The sequence below is a fragment of the Pseudonaja textilis genome, chromosome 14 (assembly GCF_049901715.1).
Source record: "Pseudonaja textilis isolate UNSWEBS1 chromosome 14, rPseTex1.2, whole genome shotgun sequence".
Lineage (NCBI taxonomy): Eukaryota > Metazoa > Chordata > Lepidosauria > Squamata > Elapidae > Pseudonaja > Pseudonaja textilis.
This window is the reverse complement of record NC_142003.1, coordinates 9,420,677-9,443,066: the sequence shown is the minus strand read 5'-3', so window position 1 is coordinate 9,443,066 and position 22,390 is coordinate 9,420,677. Positions and strand designations below refer to the sequence as shown.

Genomic DNA, 22,390 nt, shown 5'->3' with positions numbered 1-22,390 from the left:
GAGGCTGAAGGAGAGAGAGGGGGACAAAGGGAGAGAGAGGGCAAGCTGGCAGGTGCATAAGTTGCTTCTAGGCTGCTAATGAGACGAGCCATGCCAACCCACATACATGTTTATTAATACCACACTTTAAAAAAAAATATGCCTACACACAGTTGGCTAATAGGAACGTTCCTATAGAAGCAGCCTCAGCCGGTTTAGATCTTAGTGCTTGTTTATCTGCAGTGAACTTATAAATGAATAGCAAATACTAAAGTGGGAAAATGAAGGCCCTTCCAATCCCCCAATCCTATAACAGCTCCGCCGACGATCTTGGGGTAGGTGTTGGTCAGTATCTTCTCATCCCTTTTACGGCATGTTCAGATGCGCACCAGAAACAAACGGAACCACAGTTACGCTCGCATCTCCAGCTATTAGCTTTCCAATATTTCAGGGGCTGCCACAAAGAAGAGCGGATTAACTTATTCTCCAGAGCCCCCCGAGAGCAGGACAAGAAGCCATGGGTAGAAACTAACCAAGGAGAGAAGCAACCTAGAACTAAGGGGAAACTTCCTAACAGTTAGAACAATTAACCAGTGGAACAGCTTGCCACCTGAAGTTGTGAATGCTCCAACGCTGGAAATTTTAAAGAAGAGATTAGACAACCATTTGTCCAGAATGGCACAGGGTCTCCTGCTTGAGGAGGGGGGTTGGACTAGAAGACCTTCAAGGTCCCTTCCATCTTTGTTATTCTGTTATTTTAGGAGATTTCATCATTCAGCCCTTACTTAGATTCATAATGGTGAAGGCTGCATGCACTGTATGATGTGCTCCGGTCTTGGATTTGTTATGGGCTGGCCTCTCGTGATCTGTAGCCAGTGTAAAATGCTTTCTCTCTCTCTCTCTCTCTCTCTCTCTCTCTGTCTCTCTTTCCCTCTTTCTCTCTTTCATCTATCTTATCTCTCTCTCTCTCTCTCTATCTTACCTATCTATCTATCTTATCTATCTATCCATCTACCTACCTACCTACCTATCCAGCCATTTACCTACCTACTTATCTATCTACCTAGCTACCTACCCACCTATGTACCTACCTAACCATACCTACCTATTTACCTACCTATTTATCTACCTTCCTATCCAGCCATCCATTTTAAATCTTTTCCACCTGGAACAATTGTTTTCCTTCGTTTAATTTGGTAATACAGGTAGTCCTTGACTTATGATTGCAGTTGGACCCAAAATTCCTGGTGCTAAGTGAGACAGTTGCCAAGGGAATTTTGCCCCTTTTAAATGACTTTTCTAGGTTGCTTCTCTCCTTGATTAGTTTCCACCCCTTGCTTCTTGTCTGGCCTTCAGGTGCTTTGCAGAATAGATTCACCCCCTCTTCTTTGTGGTCAGCCCCTCAACTATTGCAAGACTGCTATCATGTCTCTCTCTCTCTCTCTCTCTCTCACACACACACACCCGTCCTTCTTTTCATTAAACTAGACACACCCAATTCCAGCAGCCGTTCTTTGTATGTTTGAACCTCCAGGTTCACATTTATGACCGTTGCAGTGATCCCCTTTTGCCACTTTCTGCCAAACAGACTCAACGGGGAAGCCAGATTCCCTTAACAATTGCAGCAAGAAAAGTCGTTAAAATGGGGCAAAGCTCCCTTAACCAATATCTCACTCAGCAACGAAAATGTTCAGCTCAATTGTGGTCGTAAGTCGAGGACCTCCCCCCATACCACGTGATGTGGGTTAAGCGTCTCATTGAGTGTTAGGTTGTTCTCCGGTGAACAAATCCCTTGGGAATCATTGCCCATATTTAATTAATTGGAGTTAGTGAGCAGGTGATTTCAAGAGGTCTAACTTTTAAATTCCAAGAAAGAGCCTTTTAATTTGCCTCCGCTGGCTTTACGAGCTGGCTATTATTTTAGGTTATTTTAGAGACAAAAACTGCCAGCTGACTCTGGTATCAATCCGTTCATGAATACAAAATGCTTCTTTCTGCAATTCTTTCAGTGTTGAAGATGAATTCCACCCTGCCAAATAATTGTAAAAACCTGAATATTAATGCAGATATTGCAATCTTAACGATTCTCTCCCTGGGTTTGGGATTATAACGTTCAGATCCCTAGGAAATCCTTAAATGCTACTAGCAATTGGCAGGGGAATTTAGAATTATTTTTTTTTAATGCTAAAGCCCTCCAGATTATTCTAGAAAAGGCTTTCTATCAAGAAGTATTTACAGAAACAGCGCTTGCTTTCTGCGGCTATTAAAGGAAAAACCGCACACACCTAAAACGTGCGCGATGGTTTTCCCTTTGGCTCACAGCATAATTAAAACGGTATGCTTAAAAATAAAACCATCCTCTGCAAATTGGTTGTAGCTGCACGCACCAGCAAACTTTGCAAAAAGAGCAGTGCAGCTGAAATGAGAAACAAATCAAGTCAGAAGTTGTTGGATGCCTATAAAATAACGTTCCAAAGCTGATAGTTGAATGTCCACTACTGCAAATATCTCCATCTTGCTCTTAAATAGTCCACATTTTACTTTAAGGGGTCATTCTGACAAATATTTCCATTTGTATGGGATTGGTGGGCTTTCCAATATCTTCCTTTTGGACTGTTTTCGGGGGCCTATTCCAGCCCTTTGACATTTATTTTGCATTGAATATTCAGCACTTTGAAATAAATATAATTCCATCCTAGTTTACAGGTAGTCCAGATTTAGGGCTACAGTTGAGCCCAAACTTTGTGTTGATGAGCAAGACAGTTGTTAAGTGGATTTTAATCCCTTTTACCACCTTTCTTGCCACAGTTGCTAGGTGGATTTTTGCAGCTGTTAAGTTAGTACCATGGTGTCAACCGCCAGCTCGAGACTTCAAACAAAGCTCCAGATTCATCCCGTTTCTGAAAATCTTACAGTTTATTGAATACACTGCATGGTAACGTCAGAGTAAAACTAACTCTGAGGTTCCAAAACACCAGTTCATAGAATTAAACAATAATTTCCCCAGCCAAACCCCCAACTTCTCACCATGTAAACAAGCTCCCTTTGTTATTGGAACCGTCTGCTTCAATTCCACACGTCTTATGTCATCCTTGAAAAGGTTTCAGGCTGTCACAGTCTTCGGTGGAATCGTAGAGGATTTGTTTCTCCATCTAATGCCTTCTTTTCCTTGTCCATTTTTTTATTTCCATCGTATAAAATACACATTGCAACCGTCATAAATATGAGTCAATTTCAATCCCACAACTGTGGAGATGCTGTAACTGTTGTAAGCGTGAAAAACGGTCATAAGTCCCTTTTTTCCAGTGCCGTTGTAACGTCGAACAGTCACTAAGTGAACATATAGGTCAAGGGCTCACATGTACTTCTTCAGAGTATCTTGGTGTCAACTCATAAAATATTTCTCTGGTCTTTTAGAGCTGCCAACAGGATAGGAATAGGAATAGAATGGAATTCTTTATTGGCCAAGTGTGATTGGACACACAAGGAATTGGTTTTGGTGCAAATGCTCTCAGTGTACATAAAAGAAAAGATACATTTGTCAAGAATCAAGAATCATCAGGTACAACACTTAATGATAGTCATGGGGTACAATAAGCAATCAAATCATATTAGGAAACAGTCAATATAGATCGTAAGGATGCAAGCGACAAAGTTACAATCATACAGTCACATGTGGGAGGGGATGGGTGATAAGGAGTGATGAGAAGTTTAATAGTAATGGTAGTGCAGACTTTGTAAATAGTTGGACAGTGTTGAGGGAATTATTTGTTTAGCAGAATGATGGCTTTCGGGGGGAAAAACTGTCCTTGTGTCTAGTTGTTCTGGTGTGCAGTGCCCTATAGCGTCGTTTTGAGGGAAGGAATGGAAACAGTTTATGTCTGGGATGTGAGGGGTCTGTAAATGTTTTCACAGCCCTCTTTTTGACTTGTGCAGTATACAGGTCCTCCATGGAAGGGAGGTTGGTAGCAATTGTTTTTTTTTTCTGCAGTCCTGATTATCCTCTGAAGTCTGTGTCTGTCTTGTTGGGTTGCAGAACCAAACCAGACAGTTACAGAGGTGCAGGTGATAATAGTGTAGCAGCTTGCAAAACCGAAACTGCATTCCATAAATGTTTTCATACATAGTTTTCCAGGCGACCGAAGTTTATGCCGTGCAAAATTCTAACTGGAGAGTATGATTGATGACTCCTGGCTATGGATGTGTCCCATTGGAGAATATGAATTATGATACAGGCAGGGGGTGGGGGAAAACCAGGGGTCAAGGGTGACAATGAATGATGTGTCTCAGAGTCAGCTACACCCAGGCAGTGCTGGCATGTTTACTCCCAATAAATCTTCTTTAAGCCTTTGGAAATCCGGGTAGGGACTCATGATTTAAATGGGGGTCACTACCAAGAGCCTTGACACTCGGGTCGTTCTTGCAACAAACAGGGAGGTGATTGTGAGTGAGCTCTCCTTTTGGGGGGGCTCACCCCCATCCCCGTGTTGTGATAAGTGATAGGTCAACCCTGGCCTTGAAAAGATGAAGTATCGGCTCAGCTAAAAGTGGTAGTATCTCCGAACACCTCTTCTTTGCCAGATGATAACAAATGGGAAGGGAAAGACAGCTTGCCTCATCAATCCGGCTGCATCCTCTAGCCTCAGCGAAAACACCCCTTAGGAGCGGATGGCTTCTCTGTTCCAATAAACAAAGCTTGTTTCCATCGAAGATTGAGCGGAGTTGTTAAGGTATCAAATCTTGGAGCCCAGGCCTGCTGGAAATCTTTTCTCTGGGCTAATGGGTGCCAGATACACGCACAAAACATGTGCTATTTCTGGCTCAGAAGCTGCTACTCGGTTGTATTGAATAACCATGTTTGTAAGCTACCTTAAGAGGATCTCAAAAGCTTTAAAGAAGGATGTAAATATTTGCAGAGAGCTAATCCATTGCCTAACCTGGGCCTGGTTACCACCCATTTTGCAGGCTCTGTGTGTGGGTTGCCTTTGAATAGGCAGCTTCTGCATTGTGCTGTAAGTGGGTCATCAGTTAGCTGTTTGTTGTGTTCAAGAGCTCCAACCCTTGAAGTGCATCAGCTTTAGGTGGGACTTGTCTAGAAGGAGTTCTCAGATTGGAATGCTTTCCCTCTTACCTTCTCCCTGGCATTGGAAGAGTGTCGTGGGCTGCATCCCTCTTAGCCAAGCTTCGTGAGCGGACAGCCGGCCATTAGCAATGGCGGGGGAGGGAAGGTGGAAAGATTAAACTTTTAAGGAAGAAGGTGGGGATGGAAGCCCAGCTGAGCCGGCCAAGTCAACTATCAATATGCAGAGCTGGGAACCAAGAACCTGTTGCCTAAACTAGCAGTCCCCAAACTTTCCATCTTGGCAGCCCTGCCCAACGCGGGAAGGTGCGTGTGTGTGTGTGTGTGAGAGGGGTAGGCACACATGTGTGTGCACAGTTCCGCAGGTGCAAGTGGCAGGCACTTGCGCTCATGTGTGAAGCTCCACTCGTGCAAGCGGAGGGCCTGGAGCAAAGGGTTCTTGTGCTGGGCCATGGCTGGTTCAAAACTGGGTCACACAACCGATGGGCAAGTGTGTGTGTGTGTGTGTGTGTGTGTGTGTGTGTGTGAAGCTCCACTTGCACGAGCGGAGAGTGCACAAATGGAGCTTCATGCGCAAGTGGAGCTTCGCACATCTGCATACTTGCCCACCGCTTGTGCGGCCCAGTTTCGAACATGCCACGGCACTGGGCTGTGGCCTGGGGGTTTCGCGACCCTTGCCCTAAACAATATACAAGCATCTAATTGGACTTTTATATTCTGGGGGATGGTGGGTGGGTGGAAGAAGAGGAAAATATACTTTGTATTGTGTTCAGGGAAAAAACCCCAGATTCAGCTTACGCTTATGAGCCCACGGTGGCGCAGTGGTTAGAGTGCGGTACTACAGGCTACTTCTGCTGACTGCCGGCTGCCTGTAATTTGGCAGTTCAAATCTCACCGGGGTCCAGGTGTCAGCGTTCCAAGTAACAGCCTCCAAAACAGAGACAACTCCGAGACAAGCATCTTCTCAAAGTTCCACTTTGTTAGAGATGTCATATTGGCGTGTCTGGGAAAACACAAATCTGAGAGTTCCCTTCCTCAAAAGAAAATCAAAGGTCCATCCCCTGCCTTCATCAGTCCATCACATGGCCCAATCGTGTCTTCGTCCCATCCGGAGAGTATCTCCACTCACTCCCCTCCAGGTCCAGGGTGAAACGGCCTTGACTCTCTCAGAAAAGAATGTTGTGGCTAATCCTCCACTGCTCCTTAACCCCCCCCTCCCCTCCCAAATTCCCAGTCACTAAATGTGGCAGCCTAGAAGCGCCAAGAGAAAAATGGCTTCCCAGTCTGGCACAAAGTTGACTCAACCCTCCCTCCTTCAGAGTTTGGTAAAATGAGGAGCCAGGTTGCTGGGGTGGGGGCAAGAGGCCGACGCTGTAAACCGCTTAGAGAGGGCTGTGAAACAATGTGAAGGGGCATATAAGTCTAAGTGCTGTTGCTATTGCTGTAGTTGATTGGATGTTGCATTAGGAACCCTGGTGGTGCAGTGGTTCGAATGTGGTATTGCAGGCTGACTCTGCCCACAGCCTGGAGTTCAATCCTGACTGATTCAAAGTTGACTCAGCCTTGCCTCCTTCCAAGATGGGTAAAGTGAGGACTCAGATTGCTGGGGGCAAGAGGCTGACTCTGTAAACTGCTTAAGAGAGGGGCTGGAAAGCACTGTGAAATGGTATATAAGACTAAGTGCTATTGCCCTTCCTTCCTTCCTTCCTTCCTTCCTTCCTTCCTTCCTTCCTTCCTTCCTTCCTTCCTTCCTTCCTTCCTTCCTTCCTTCCTTCCTTCCTTCCTTCCTTCCTTCTTCCCTCCCTCCCTCCCTCCCTCCCTCCCATCCATCCATCCATCCATCCATGGTGCACCGTGGTTAGAATACAGTATTGCAGGCTGACTCTGCCCACTGCTAGCAGTTCGATCCTGACTGGTTCCAAGTGGACTCAGCCTTCCGTCCTTCCAAGGTGGGTAAAGTGAGGACCCAGATTATTGCGGGCAAGAGGCTGATTCTATAAACCGCTTAAGAGAGGGCTGGAAAGCACTGTGTAGTGGTATAGAAGGCTAAGGGCTGTGGCAATTGCTACTTCTGTACCCAGATAAGCTTCACTAAAGTACAGGTATCCTCGACTTACAACAGTTCATTTAGTTGACCGTTCAAAGTCACAACGACACTGAAGAAAGGGACTTACGACCGTTTTCCACACTTACGACCGTCACAGCATCCCCACGGTCACGTGATCAAACTTCAGACACTTGGTAACTGACTCGTGTTTATGACAGTTGCGGTGTCCCAGGGTCAAGTGCTCCCCTTTTGCAACCTTCTGACAAAGGAAGTCTATGGGAGAATCCAGATTCACTTAACAACCATGTGACTTCCTTAGCAGTCATTCAGTTGACAAAGGTGGCAAGAAAGTTCATAGAAATGGGACAAAATTCCTTTAATAAATGTCTGACTCAGAGGTGGTATTCAGCCGGTTCTGACCCGTTCTGGAGAATCGGTAGTGGAAATTTTGAGTAGTTTGGAGATCTGGCCAATCCCACCTCTGACTGGCCCCGCCCCCATCTATTCTCCGCCCCCTGAGTCCCAGCTGATTGGCTGGATCTCCTTTGGTTGTCCTGCACAGGAGAACGGAGCTGGAAAGCAGGTTAGTGGGGTGGGGAAGGAATGGGGATTTTGCAGTAACCTTCCCCTGCCACGCCCACCAAGCCACGCCCACAGAACCAGTAGTTAAAAAAAAAAATGAATCCCACCACTGGTCTGACTTGGCAAAGAAATGTTGGGCTCGGTTATGGTCACGAATTGAGGACTACCTGACACAGCAGTAACTCAAACCTCTGCTTACTGTTTAATCCAAAGAAGTGATTTAACGCGCCCGTTTCCATTGTGGATGCTTTTAGGGAACCAGGAAGAGCCTTTTAAAAAAACAACAACAACACAGGATTGGAAAATTTCTCTGTTTCCTCTCTTTGTAAGTGCTTTTGTGGGGGAGGGCAGGGAACCAATTTAGAAAATAGCAAGGAGGAAATGGATTCATAATAGATCCGCGTATTTGCTCTAGAAAACGCTCTTGCAGGCGTAATTAACTGTAACATTTGAAATGTGGTAATTATGCATTAAAACCACAAAAGAAAGGAAAATAGGTACTTAACTATTTGTTTCTATTAGTTAAATTCCCCATTTGTCTCCCCCCCCACCCACCCATTGTTATTGCTACCGCATTGAGCCTCCCAAATTAGATTAATTCAAACAGTGATTTATTTTGCTATGTATGTGGGGGAAAAGCTTAATTCTCTCCCCTCCACGCACAACCTTTCCTAATGCAGGTTTTTCAAAAGTGAGTTTTTCTGCAGTTCCCTTTACTGCCTGTTCAATTTTTAGCAAACGGTCGTTTTTATCATTCCCAATCTCGGTGCGCTTCCCTCCCTCCCTCTGTCCTCCCTTTTCTTCTCTCCATCTTTCACAAACCACTGAGCCCAAGACTTTGAGTAATGCTCAAGTCTGCCTGGGATGCTTCCCTACTCATAGCCCCAGTGCACACGATAAATCGGCTAACAAACTGCAGTGTGACAGGTGTATAATTGTGCAGAGCCTACATGGGTTTTTTTTTATCCTGTTGTTTGTTATTTCAAGATAGATTTGCAGTTAAGACATCCCAAGTTAGTGTTGTTTCTTTGAAAGTAGGAAAAGATTGTCCGGGACTATCAAAAAAAAAAATATCACAATTATTTATACTTGGGTGTCTTCTCCTCAGTAGGTAACTGACATACAGGTAATCCTCCCTCGACTTACAACCCTTTTGTTTAGGGCAAGGGTCTTCCAACTTGGCAAGTTTAAGTCTTGTGGACTTCAACTCCCAGAATTCCTGAGCTAACATGACTGGAGGAGGAATTCTGGGAGTTGATATCCACAAGTCTTAACGCTGCCAAGTTTGAAGACCCCTAGTTCAGGGACTGCTCAAATTTACAACAGCACCGAAAAAAGTTTTCACACTTGTGACCATTGCAGCATCCCTGGGGTCACGTGATCAAAATTTGGGCGCTTAGCCACTGGCACGTATTACACCTGTGGGAACCCCCCCCCCCCAGAAGAATGAAATGTTTTGGAAAATATTAAAGGGGCAGAATAGAATATGTCCCCTAAAGGAGAAATGGAGAAAAATGCTCTTAAAGCAGGGGATCCCAACGGGGGGTGCAAGATGATATTCCAGGAGGTGCGAAAACTTTGGGTTTAGAAGTTTCAAAACTATAATGTATATGTATATAATAGATGCGGTGACTCAGTGGCTAAGATGCTGAGTGGCTAAGAGAGTGAGCTTGTCGATCAGAAAGGTTGTCAGTTCGGCAGTTCGAATCCCTAGCAGCGTGGAACGGAGTGAGCTCCCGTTACTTGTCCCAGCTTCTGCCAACCTAGCAATTCGAAAGCTTGTAAAAAAATGCAAGTAGAAAAATAGGAACCACTTTGGTGGGAAGGGAACAGCGTTCCTCCATGCGCCTTCTGGTGTTTAGTCATGCTGGCCACATGACCACAGAGACGACTTTGGACAGCGCTGGCTCTTTTTTGGTTTTGTAATGGAGATGAGCAGCGCCCCCTAGAGCCGGAAACAACTAGCACTTATGTGCGAGGGGAACCTTTACCTATGCATCTGGTTACTCTTTTAAGGGGTGCGAGATTATATCAGAAATGTTCTAGGGGAGCAGGGTCTAGAAAATGTTGGGAATGCCTGCTTTAAAGGCAGAAAGCAGACTCAGTCTTTCTTAATAGCCCCCAGCAGATATTTTGTGCCCATTAAGAAAGATCGGGCCAGCCTAATTCACAAAACAAAGGAGCTTCGCCTCCAAGGATGGGATTAAAATTGACCTTCTCCTCCTCCACCCAAATTCTAAGAACAGGACATGAGCTTTTAGGACTGCGTACTAGGATTAGCCCACCACCATTTAGCAAAAGACACAACCCTTCATTGCACAACCCACCCACCCCAGAACAGTTCAAACATCAAAATCACAGAAACCTATAAAGATCCTGAGCCACAGTGGTGCACTGGTTAGCGTGAGTGGTTAGTGAGGGTTCGCAGGAGTTTGGGAGATCCTCTAGTTAAGATTCGGCACAGTTCAGAGAACCTCCAAATCCCACTCCTGTGTGGCCCCGCCCCACCCTACCCCGCCCCTCCCAGGAGTCCCCACGTGGCCCGTTTTGGATGCAGGTAATACAGGGCACGTGCAGAAGCTCAGGGAGGGCAAAAAAACAGGCCTCCTGGAATTTTGGGAAGGAAACGGGCCCATTTCCAGCTTCCAGAGAGCCTCCGGAGCCCAGGGAGCCCCTTTTCGCCCTCCCGGAAGCTCGAGGAAAGCCTCTGGAGCCCAGGGGAGGGCAAAATCCCCATCCTGTTGCAGGAGGTCGACTAGGCCACGCCCACCATGGCCACTCCCACCCAGCAACCAGGCAGAGAACTCATTGATACCATTTTTTGAAGCCCACCCCTGATTAGAGTGCAGTACTGCAGGCTACTTCGGCTGCCTGCCGGCTGCCTGAAGTTTGACAGTTCGAATCTCACCAGGCTCAAGGTTTTGACTCAGCCTTCCCTCCTTCCGAGGTAGGTAAAATGAGGAGCCAGATTGTTGGGGACAAGAGGCTGACTCTGTAAACCGCTTAGAGAGGGCTGGAAAGCCCCATGAAGAGATATATAAGTCTGCTATTGCTTGGGAAGGAAGGAAGGAAGGAAGGAAGGAAGGAAGGAAGGAAGGAAGGAAGGAAGGAAGGAAGGAAGGAAGGAAGGAAGGAAGCCCTAGTGGCGCATTTGTGACAATGCAGTGTTGCAGGCTAACTTTGCCCACTGCCAGGAGTTTGATCCTGACCAGCTCATGATTTTGACTCCGCCTTCCATCCTTCCGAGGTGGGTAAAATGAGGAGCCAGATTGTTGAGGGGCAAAGAGGCTGACTCTGTAAACCGCTTAGAGAGGGCTGCAAAGCACTGTGAAGGGTATATAAGCCTAAGGGCTATTGCTATCCATCCACTCATTTGTTCAGCTGCCCCAGAACTGTTGGTTCCATTCAACATTAAACTTCCTTTCCAATCAGCCACCACGTTGCTTCCAGGGTCTTCCTCCCCGCTTGGAACCAAACCAGATGGATTTTTCCTTCCAACACCCCATTCCAAGATCACCATTTGTAAAGTTCCCCGTCACCTTCCGACAAGTGAAGCCCCTGGGGGTGGGGGAAGCGGGGATCCAGATTGCTTAACTGCTGCATTGGTGTGCTTAACATCGGCGACAAAACAGGTTGCAGAATGCAGGGGGCTAAGCTCATTTAACGCCCTGCCTCACATAAATTTTGTCTTCCATTGTGGCCGTGAGCCGAGAACTACCCCCCCTTCCTTGTTTTATAAAGAGTAAGTGTTCAATGCAGGCCGATGTGGATAGAGCATGCAATTACGCTTTGTGGTTAAATTGAGTTCTATGCCAGCCGAGTTAACCTTGATTCCCGCTTTGAAGATTCAATGTCACCTTCTACCCCGAATCGTGCCGAGCATCCTCGGTTTAATCTGGAGCAACAGAATTTATGCTTGGATAGCAGCCCTCGCGAACAGTATTTGAGGCTTCCAGCTTAGCTGGGGTTATCCTGGGTCTATTTATAGATGCTCCCCTCGGAGAGTTTTCCAAGCAGTATTAAAGCTGGTGTTTTGTTTTTGTTTTTTTTGTTTTTGTTTTTTTCCTCTCCCTTCTCCCCTTCACATCCTTGCAAGCTTCAATCTGGATCCGGACTTCTCTTGGCTTCTCTGTGGTGCTTTTGGCAACTGACATGACGGAGTTTGGCCAAGCTACAGGATGGCCAGTTTTTTTCTCTTTTCCTTTCAACCCAGACAGGGTGGCTGGCTTTGCTAAAGGAACTGTAAAAGTTTCCAAGCATCGTTGGGTGTTGTTTTTTCCCAGAACGATGTTTGTAGGCCGATGCAACGCAATGCCCAAGGTGCTTTTTCAGGAGGCAACTAGACTTTCGTTTGAAGATATTTCACTTCTCATCCAAGAGGTTTCTTCAGCTCTGACTGGATGGTGGGGAAGGGAAGGATTTATATTCCTGGCAGACAGCTGGTCATTTGCATCCTTTTTAGAGGGTCGTTGAGGCCACTTGGAGGTTTCTCTGTGTCCTCAGGATCACCTGAGTTAGTACTCCTGGATCCTGTAGTCTGCAATTTTTTTCCTTTGGAAATTCATTCCTACTCCCACACCATTCCAAGGGTGTTCGTCCCAAATTGTATAGCTAAAAGTCTGTAGAGATTCTCGGTCCTCCAGCTCATGGATGTCCCAAAGGTGCGTATCACTTCTCATCCGAGAAGCTTCTTCAGCTCTGACAGGAAGCTTTCCTCTGACAGGAATGCCCAGGGAGGTTTATCAGGGTTGGTATTTTATTTTATTTTATTTTATTTATTTTATTTTATTTTATTTTATTATTTTATTTTATTTTATTTTATTTTATTTTATTTTATTTTACATTATTTTACATTATTTATTATTTTATTTATTTTATTTATTTTTTATTTTATTTATTTTATTTATTTATTTATTTAATTAATACAGCATATACTCTCTCACAGTGACTTTAGGCGGCTTGCAAACAGCAGAAACACAAAATAGACAAAAATAAAAGCAATAACCCCCTACCTACCCACTCACTCCTGGCAACAACACATGATTAAATAAGCCGTTTCATGGCTTCCGTTGCACTCTGGTTTCCCCAGGCGTACTGGCAAAACCACGTCTTCAGGACCTTCCGAAAGACTGGCAGAGTCGTGGCCAATGCCAATCTAATTTCTGCAGGGATGATGGTCCAGAGGGAGAGTGGTGCGGTGGCCTAGAGTTGGAGCTCACAATCAGGAGGCTGTGAGTTCGATCTTAGGGAGAGGCAGATATTTCTCTCTCTGGGCACAATGAGAAGAGATCTGCTGTGAACTCCGCATTGGTGACAGGAAGGGCATCTGGCCAGTAAACACTCAGCTCCATTCAGTTGCCCAGGCTCCACCCCGATGTAAGGGATTATGGGGTCATTAAAAGACAGAAAAAATATGTTCCAGAGGGGAAGGTGCCACCAAGGAAAAGGCCCTTCTTCTTCTCTACGAGTTAGGTGGATGCGACCGGCAAGAGACGGTCCTTCAGATAACCGGGTCCCTGGTTCCCTCACCCACGAGGAAGATTTGCAAGTGTTAATTTTGGTATTCTTTGCCATAACGTTGACTCCAGTGGTTGACGAGGGCCCAGGCTTGCCGAATGAAGCCTCCTCCGGGCAGAGTGGCGCATTTGTAAGCAGAGAGGCGTAGTAAAACATTTGGCAAGGCTGGTGGTCCTTGGAGGAGGAGAAGATGGTCGTGCTCTTCCATATCAAGTAGCAAAAAATAAGGTCCGTGGGCTGGCAAGATGTTAAATTAATGCATCTTTAGCCTTTCTTCTGCAGTTGCAATTTATGTGACGGGGAGAGAAGAGGCAGCTCGGCTAAGGTGAAAGTTCAGACATATTTTGGGGGAGTTTGATTTAAGAGTCCGTTTTTTAAAAAAATAACGTCAACCGTGCCATCGTGAAGTCCGCGCCTTTCTTTTTTCAAGGTTTGTGCCTTGGGTGTGCATCCACTCTTCTCAGTGGCATGTACCATCACAGCCCAAGGCGGAGAGAGAGAGAAAACCCAAATCTGCTAATTTCCAAGTCTCTGTGTTGGATTTGCTTTGGGCTAAAATGAAATTGGACAATTTTGTGTATTAGGGCTGGAAACTCCAAAAATTGTCTGTGTGTTGAGTGAAACTGGTTAGGATGCCGTGCTGTAATCTGCTTTACTGCAAGGACTCAAAGGCTCAAAGGACTTCATGTGGACTTAACGTTTTACCAAAATACAGGCAGTTCTTAACTTACGACCACTCTTGATCTCCCCTTTTTGGAAGAGCTTTATAGCTCCCGCTGCCTTAAGAAAGTTCAAAATATTCTCAAAGATCCGTCTCATCCTGGGAACCCTTTTTTTGAACTATTACCATCTGGCAGATGGTGCAGAATAATAAAAACAAGGACAAATAGGCTGTAAAACAGCTTCTATCCCAGGGCAGGAGCTCTTTTGAATTCTACCGTATAGTGCAGTGTTGCTATGGTGTTGCGGGTTTTCAGTTCAATGTGTGGAGGGTGAAGGATGTGTGTTTGTGTTATTTTCATGGTCATGATGTGCACTGAAGATGGGGTTTGATTTTGTTGTACGAGGTGCAATGACAATAAAGTTAACCAAACTAAGTGAGAAATTTGTTAAGTGAATTTTGCCACGGTTGATCACTTGTCTTGCCACATTTATTAAGTGAACCACTGAGTTATTCAGTTGGTGGCATGGTTGTTAAGTGAACCTCGCTTCCCCATTGACGTTGCTTGTCAAGGCACTGCAGCCGTCATAAATGTAAGTCAGGGGTCAAGTATCCGAACGTAAATCCATGGGGATGCTGCAATGGCCATAAGTGTGAAAAACGGTCATGTTAACTATTTTCAGTGCTGTAACTTCAAACGGTCACTAAATGAACGGTTGTAAGTCAAGGACTATCTATACTACAGAAATAAGGGAATATTTACCTCCTCCTTTGGGGTACCTGAGTTTCTGCATCGATTCGCCTGCTGACAAACTCCAACTTAACTTTAAAAAAAATACAGACTCCCAAATGATTCTGAATCCTTTGAAATCGAAATGTTTCAAATATTTCAACAAAAAATTCCAGGAGAGGCAGTCCTCAACATACGAGCACAATTGGGCCCCCAGAATTTCTGTTGCTAAGCAAGACCATGGTTAAGTGAGTTTTGCTCCATTTTACGACCTTTCCTACCAGAGTTGTTGAGTGAATCCGTAGAGTTATTACGTTGGTAACACAGTTGTTAGGTGAATCTGGCTTTTCCCGCTGCCTTGGCTTGTCAGAAGGCCGCAAAAGGGGGATCCCATGCCCCCCCCCGGGACACTGCGACGGTCATATGTATGAGCCAGTCGCTGAGCAACTGAATAATGATTGCATGGCCATGGGTATGTTGCGACGGTCACAAGTTTGAATAACGGTCATGTCACTTTTTTTCCCAGTGTTGTTGTAACTTTAAACGGTCCCTAAGAGAATGGTTTTAAGTCGGGGACAACCTGTACAGATTCCCAAAGGATTCGGAAAGGAATTCCAGCCAGCTTTTCCCAAATCCAGTGTGTTTTACTTAACCTGTTCTTTCTAAACGATGTGAATATTAAGGGATCCATCCCTCACTATCTGCCATTCCCCATCTTCAGATTCGGCCTCTTCCTTTCCCAAGAAATGAGCGAGCTCTCTGTAACACGTAGCTGGAAACCCTGTGCGCCTCCCCTCTTCTCACATGTTCCTCAGTTCCTCGGTGGCTCAGTGGTTAGAGTGCAGTACTACAGGCTACTGCTGCTGACTGCTGGCTACCTGCAATTTGGCAGTCCAAATATCACCAGGCTCAAGGTTGACTCAGCCTTCTTCCAGTGTGGGTAAAATGAGGAGCCAGATTGTTGAGGGGCAAAGAGGCTGACTCTGTAAACCACTTAGAGAGGGCTGGAAAGCACTGTGAAGCGGTATATAAGTCTGTGCTATTCCTTCCTTCCTTCCTTCCTTCCTTCCTTCCTTCCTTCCTTCCTTCCTTCCTTCCTTCCTTCCATCCATCCATCCATCCATCCATCCATGGTGCACAGTGGGTAGAATGCAGCGTTGAAGACTAAGTCTGCCCACTTCCAGGAGTTTGATCCTAACCGGATCAAAGTTGACTCAGCCTTCCCTCCTTCCGAGGTGGGTAAAATGAGGACCCAGATTGTTGGGGGCAAGAGGCTGATTCTGTAAACCGTTTAGAGAGGGCTGGAAAGCACTATAAAGCGATATATAAGTCTAAGGGCTATTGCTAATGCTATGTTGCCTTTCATGACCAGGTGGGCTTCCATCCCCTTCCCACCCAAATCTCACCTTTGAATCCGAATTGCTCTGCACGTTGGCTTTGATGGTCAACGGACGTCGTCTCTGGTTCCTTTTATTTCGACAAGACTCTTAAAAAATGTCACTGCATGAGTTTGAAAGAAAAATCATACCTTTCTTTCTCTTTCTCTTTCTCTTTGTTTCTCTTCTCTCCCTCTCCTCTTGTTTTGTTGTTGTTATTGTCGTTTTTGTTTTGTTTTTGTGTGTCCTTTCTTTTCTTTTCTTCGATCAGCACCAGCCTCCTTTTCTCCAGTTGTGGGACCTTTTGCTTCACTCCATGCTACGAGTCTTCATCCTTTCAGGCCGACAACTCATGCCACTCCCTGGGACCTAACCTAGAGTAAATCTTGACCCGCCCAGGGTTGGGGGGAGCCATGGGGAGTTCAGCTTCATCGCTGGCCACCGAGACGGAGTCGGACCATGGCTTTACTGGCCCAACTTATCCTGGGCATCTGGCAGCAAGCTGGTATAGAAGTAACCATGGTGGCCCCGTTTGGGAGAGTGCCCTTATAACACGGCAACATCCGCACGTGAATCACCGGGCACGAAGGTAAGAAAGCCGGGGAAGGAGCTTGCTTTGGTCTCAGCTTGGTTGAAAACCCAAGGCTTGGGGTTACGGGGGATTTCCACCTGCAGCCCCATTAGAGGCCATGGGAAAACTCCCAACCCGGCTGCACAACTCACCTGGATGCATCTGGAAATGCGTTACACGTTCGGGTGCATGATAGTTACGCTGGCTGCTTGTGGCATGAGACTTTGGGTTGGGGTTGCTGGAAGAGATGTCCATCTGGTTCGGTTCCAAGCCGAGAGGAAGACACTGGAAACATGGAGGCTAGTGATGAAATGCTATCGGTTCGACCTGGTTCAACTGACCTGGTAGTAAATAAAGCTCCGATGATCAGCTGAGAGGAGAAAGAAGAGAAAAACGAAAGATCGGCCCTCCCACTGGCCCCCGTACATTTCTGTTCTTTATCCTCTCGGCTGATTGGAACAGCAGAGCCTCAGCTGGTGTTTGGAAAGCTGCACACATGTGTTAGGTGCGCGCATGCACGAAGTGTGTGAACACCAAACCGGTAGAATCCCACCACTGATGGAGGCGGATTGGAAAGATGGTTTAATGATGAAGCACAACCACCAAGCACATGGTTCTAGTGCAACTGACCACATGGAGTTGAGAATGGGAGGGTATTTATACTTTCTCTTGGGCTTTGCCCTTGAACTTGCTGTTCCTGTGCAAGAACATGTATTTTATTGGCTGTTGTCAGATTCCCATGGTGCCATGTATCAACCCTAGGAGTTTGTCTGAGCTAAGTTTGGTTGAAGTTTGGCTGATGCAATGAAGGGCAATTGTTGGGCAATACCTAATGCAGCTGAGATCTAACCCTACCTTTGTTCAGACCTTGCTGCAGGGAATTTGCTTATGAATAGAGCTAGCTGTCACAATAAGCTCTTTCTCTCTTAAGTGCTGACGTCTGCTGAGGGCCATACAAGAAAGGTGGGGACTGCTTTCTGTCTCCAAGAGCATGTTTCTCAATTTCTCATCCAGGGAAATATAATATTCTGCCTTTTTAAAAATATTTTTCAAAATATTTCATTCTTCTAGGAAGAGAGGTGGGTGCCATTGATCGAGGTGTGGGTGTTGTAGAAGTCAATACAAGTAGTCCTTGACTTACATCCACTCATGTAGCTACTAGTAGTCCTTGGCTTACGATACAATAGTTCGATTAGTGCAGAGGTCTCCAAACTCAACCCAGCATAGCTGGATGAGGAATTCTGGGAGTTGAAGTCCACAAGTCTTAAAGTTGCCCAGTTTGAGGACCTCTGGTTTAGGGAGTGTTCAAAGTTGCAGTGGCACTGGAAAAAAAAAACGTGATTTATGACCGTTTTTCACACTTTCGACGGCTGCAGCATCCCCACAGGTAGTTCTGAGGCTCCCCCTCTTAATCTACCTGTGACATCCTGGTGGAAAATTTGTCTAGAAAAGGTTGCGTCAGATTTAACCTGTCTTGAACAGTTTCCGTGTTTATATAAAATTAATTGGCCAGATCACACTTCTTTATTTTCAACCCTGTATCCATAATCTAAGGTTAAATGTTGAGAGAGAAAAAAATTGAATGAGTGCTAAGGTGTTAGCTTGGCTGATTATATAGACCCAAACCTTTTTCATGTTGTTTGAAAGTGTGTTCCTGCTCTCGGGCATTAACACAATAAGACGCTAAAATCCAAGCTTAGTTGAAATCCTTCTCGGAGAAAACTTATCAACTTCGGTCACTGTAAAATCTTCTTATTGGTGACCTTTTGCCCTTCTAGAAACAGCAGGACACGGTTTCCCACCTTTGGTTTATTTTAGATTCCCATTTTCTTAAATTATTTGCCCTAAACTTTTATCTCTTCGCTGGAAATCCCAAAGGTGCTTTTTCATGAGGCAACTGGACTTTCTTATTTTATTTTTTTTCTTTGAAGATGTTTCGCTTCTCATCCAAGAAGCTTCTTCGGCTCTGACTGGATGGTGCATAGTGGAAGGATTTATATTCCTTTGCAGACAGCTGGTCATTTGCATCTTTTTAGAGGGTTGTTGAGGCCACTTGCAGGTTTATCTGTGTCCTCAGGGTCATCTGAATTAGAGCTCCTGGTTCCTGTAGCCTGCAATTTTATTCCCGCTAGAAATCCATTCCTACTCCCACACCATTCCAAGGGTGTTCACCCCAAATTGCATAGCTAAAAGTCGATGACCTGAATGACTGAGAACCCCTACAGACTCTTAGCTGGAGAAAACATTTCCTGAGTCTAGGTTTACCTACTCGGGAGACACAGAAGGTGCCTAGTAACTTTTAATATCTAGAACGGAGCTGTCCAAGCTTGGCGACTTTAAGACCTGTGGACTTCGACTCCCAGAATTCCCCAGCCAGCATGGCAATTCTGGGAGTTGAAATCTGGGAGTTGAAGTCCAAAAGTTGCCATGGTTGGACATCCCTGATCTAGAGGGACTGATTTCACCATCCCTTGTAGCCACCAAGCCAAGATTCATGGAGATCGTAGCGCTAAGAATAGTCCGCAAACACAATTTCCTCTCCATTTCCTGATTTTGTTCCTCTGTCATGAAACTTACTAGTGAGAACAGCTGGCTATAAAATCCATGTCTGTCTCTCCCCCCCCCTCATTTTTCTCATCGAGCAATTAAAACTTGCCTTCCTCTGGAAGGGGTTAAGAGGGATGACAGTCTGTGTTGTAACTTTTTCGTGGGTTGAGAATTGTGCGGGAGAGGATCTAGCAATGTTTTAATCAAAAGAAAGAAGGGAGGGGGAATGGATGGGTGTTGAAATCTGCCATGTTGCACGCTAAGAATATTGGAATTTATGATTAATTCCAGCTTTTTATAGCTTTTTCAACTTGTTGAAGTGCCATGTGCCTGTTGAAAAACAGCAAGTAACTCCTTCCTCTGAGCTGCCATGTCTTGGAAAATATTTGTGTGCGTGTGTGTGTGTGTTTGCTCCTTGAGGAGTTTGAGTGCATGTGCTATATAACATGCAGATTTGGGGGAATCTTTCTGGCAAAATGTTCCTGGTGTGTTTGTTTGTTTTCATTTTTCAAGACGGACCTTGAAATTTCTTCCAGAGTTTCAGTAAAGTTCCCCCCTCCCCCGGGACTTGTCCTTTTTAATCAGGGGATCAGGAAGTGAATAATATCGAAAACAAGGTTCTGTTTTAACCTTGTGTTACTTTCTATATTGCTTCCCACCACGAATTTTCTTCCTCATTGTTGTTCCTGTTTCTTCTTCTTCTTCTTCTTCTTCTTCTTCTTCTTCTTCTTCTTCTTCTTCTTCTTCTTCTTCTTCTTCTTCTTCTTCTTCTTCTTCTTCTTCTTCTTCTTCTTCTTCTTCTTCTTCTTCTTCTTCTTCTCCTCCTCCTCCTCCTCCTCCTCCTCCTCCTCCCCTCCCCTCCTCCTCCTCCTCCTCCTCTTGTCTGTGAATCCTCCATGTGACAATAGAGGAATAAAAAGTGAAGATAAACTTTTGAGGCTGTTTCAGGAGGAAACATGGCTTCTGAGATTCCCCCCACCCCAAGCTGTAAATCAAAAAACGTGTACGGGAAGATTAGTTCTCTGTGCACATCGTGGCTTTTCTTTCATCTAGCAATTTCCAATATCTAGTTTTTGGGCTTAAAGCCTGGACTATTGGTATTGCATGACGCCGTAGCATTGGATTCAGACTTCTACCTGTTTGGCTTTGTGAATAGCACCAGCATTGCAACAGGTGCAGATTTTGTGCAGTTAATTTTTTTTTTCTAATCCGTAAGGGTTTTTTTTTTTTTTTTTTTTTGGACACCCTGGAAGCAGAAGGAAAGAGTATTTGCTCGTACAGGTAGTCCTCGACTTACGACTGCAATTGAGCCCCAAATTTATGTTGCCAAACGAGATAATTGTTAAGTGAGTTTTGCCCTATTTGATGACTTTTCTTGCCACCTTTGTTAAGTGAATCACTGCGGTTCTTAAGTGAGTAACATGGTTGTTAAGTGAGCCTGGCTTCCCCGTTGACTTTGCTCATCAGAAGGTCATTAAAAAGGGATCACAGAACCCCAGGACCCTGTCCCCCTCAAAAATAGGAGTCAATGGCCAAGCGTCTGAATTTTGATCACATGACCATGGAGTATTGTAAGTCAAGGACTACCTGTATTGCAAATGCTGTCTGGACATGACCATGGATGCAACGGGAATTTTGCATGGACCTCATCTACCCACAGCGCTGCTGAACATCACAGGGAAATTGAGTTAATTCCAGCTTAGAATTTTCCTGGATTTGCAGATTAAGCGTTGATCTGTTTGGTAGTTGCTGTTCCTTTGATAAGTTGAAGTCAAGAACCCAGGTGGTAATGGGGCTAAAACGTTGGAAATTTAGACTTAAGTTCTCTTGGGTGACCATGGACTACTCATGTTCCTTCATTCAGGGTCTCCTGCTTGAGCAGGGGGTTGGACTAGAAGACCTCAAAGGTCTCTTCCAACTCTGTTATTCTGTATTCTGTCTCCCTCTTTCAGATGCCTTACAAAATCAGCATCTAGTGAGAATCATACTGGACTAAACTAGACTATAGACAAGAGCCATGGTGGCATATTGATTAGAGTGCAGTACTGCAAGCTTCTTCTGCAACCAGCGGCCTGCAATTTGACAGGGCCATAAAGCACTATAAAGCAGTATATAAATCTAAGTGCTATTGCTATACTATACTAATACTATACTGTATTGTACTATACTGTACTATACTCTTTATTGGCCAAGTGTGATTGGACACACAACGAATTTGTCTCTGTTGCATAAGCTCTCTGTGTACATACAAACAACGGTCAACCAAGTAATATGAGCCATGCTGGTGCAGTGGTGAGAGTGCAGTACTGCAGGCTACTTCTGCTGACTGCCGGCTGACTGCAATTTGGCAGTTCGAATCTCACCAGGCTCAAGGTTGACTCAGCCTCTTCCATCCTTCAGAGGTGGGTCAAATGAGGAGCCAGATTGTTGGGGGCAAGAGGCTGACTCTATAAACCGCTTAGAGAGGGCTGTGAAGCGGCATATAAAAGTCTTTAGTGCTATTGGTAATATAATCATAAGATATCAATAGTAGAAGGAAAGGTGAGAAGGACAATACCGTAATACAGCCCTACTACATGGGTAAATATTTACAATATTTACAATTTAGGAAATTGTGTCAACTGGCAAAGGCTTGAACTGGTGGTGTTAACTCTTAGGGTTAATATGTCACTTTCTTTTTGAATTCCAATGGGTATGAATTAAGCTAATCAAGACTTGGTAAGGTCATTTTCTTGTCCTTCTGCTTTAAGTATATCCATTTTTCATTGTTTGTTGCTGTCAATTGCTTTGACTTTTCCTCTCATTTTTTTCTTGGTTGCACAAAAGCACCCTTCTGCAGATTTGTACATTTCTAATGGAGTTATTCAAAGTCTGCTTTGCTCTCACAGTTGAGCCTTCAACCGGAGAATTCTTCTGAAGCATAAGTCTTTGTAACCCATATTTTATTAGAAAGCCAGATTTTGGAGGGAGGGGAAATAAAAAAAAAAGAACATGTCAGATATACTGGAAAAATGCAATCCAAATATAGAGATGGGAGTAATTTTCGGGATAATAGAAGCGAAGAACAGTTTGTATTAAAAGGTGTGGAGAAAACCAGAGGATAGACAATTAAGGAGCTCAAGAGAAAGAACAGGAAGAAAACTCTTCCTTTTTAAAATAGGCATGGAAAGATAAAAAAAAATAAAAATAAACAGAACTACAGCATCTGTCCTAGCCACTGTTTAAGTGGTTTCTTCTTTTCCAGAGTGGAATTAATTCAAAAGTTTTAGCATAAAAGCACTCCCAACAAAACCAGCCAAA

At 44.8% G+C, this 22,390-nt stretch overlaps 1 protein-coding gene across 7 annotated transcripts in view; it reads left to right on the top strand.

Moving 5' to 3' along the window:
- Window positions 1-22,390, top strand: part of CAPN15 (calpain 15) — a 114,286-nt gene that overhangs the window by 24,820 nt on the left and 67,076 nt on the right. For 2 of the 7 annotated variants that reach the window (XM_087912450.1, XM_087912449.1), the window contains exon 2: window positions 16,244-16,561. The exons of 2 other annotated variants lie outside the window; for them this stretch is intronic. In XM_087912450.1, coding sequence (XP_087768576.1) covers window positions 16,386-16,561 — 176 coding nt within the window. In that variant the 5' untranslated portion in view covers window positions 16,244-16,385. Of the gene's footprint in view, window positions 1-8,479; window positions 8,616-15,792; window positions 16,562-22,390 lie in introns of those variants that run through there. 3 more of the 7 variants (XM_087912451.1, XM_087912452.1, XR_015739529.1) reach the window with 3 other exon arrangements.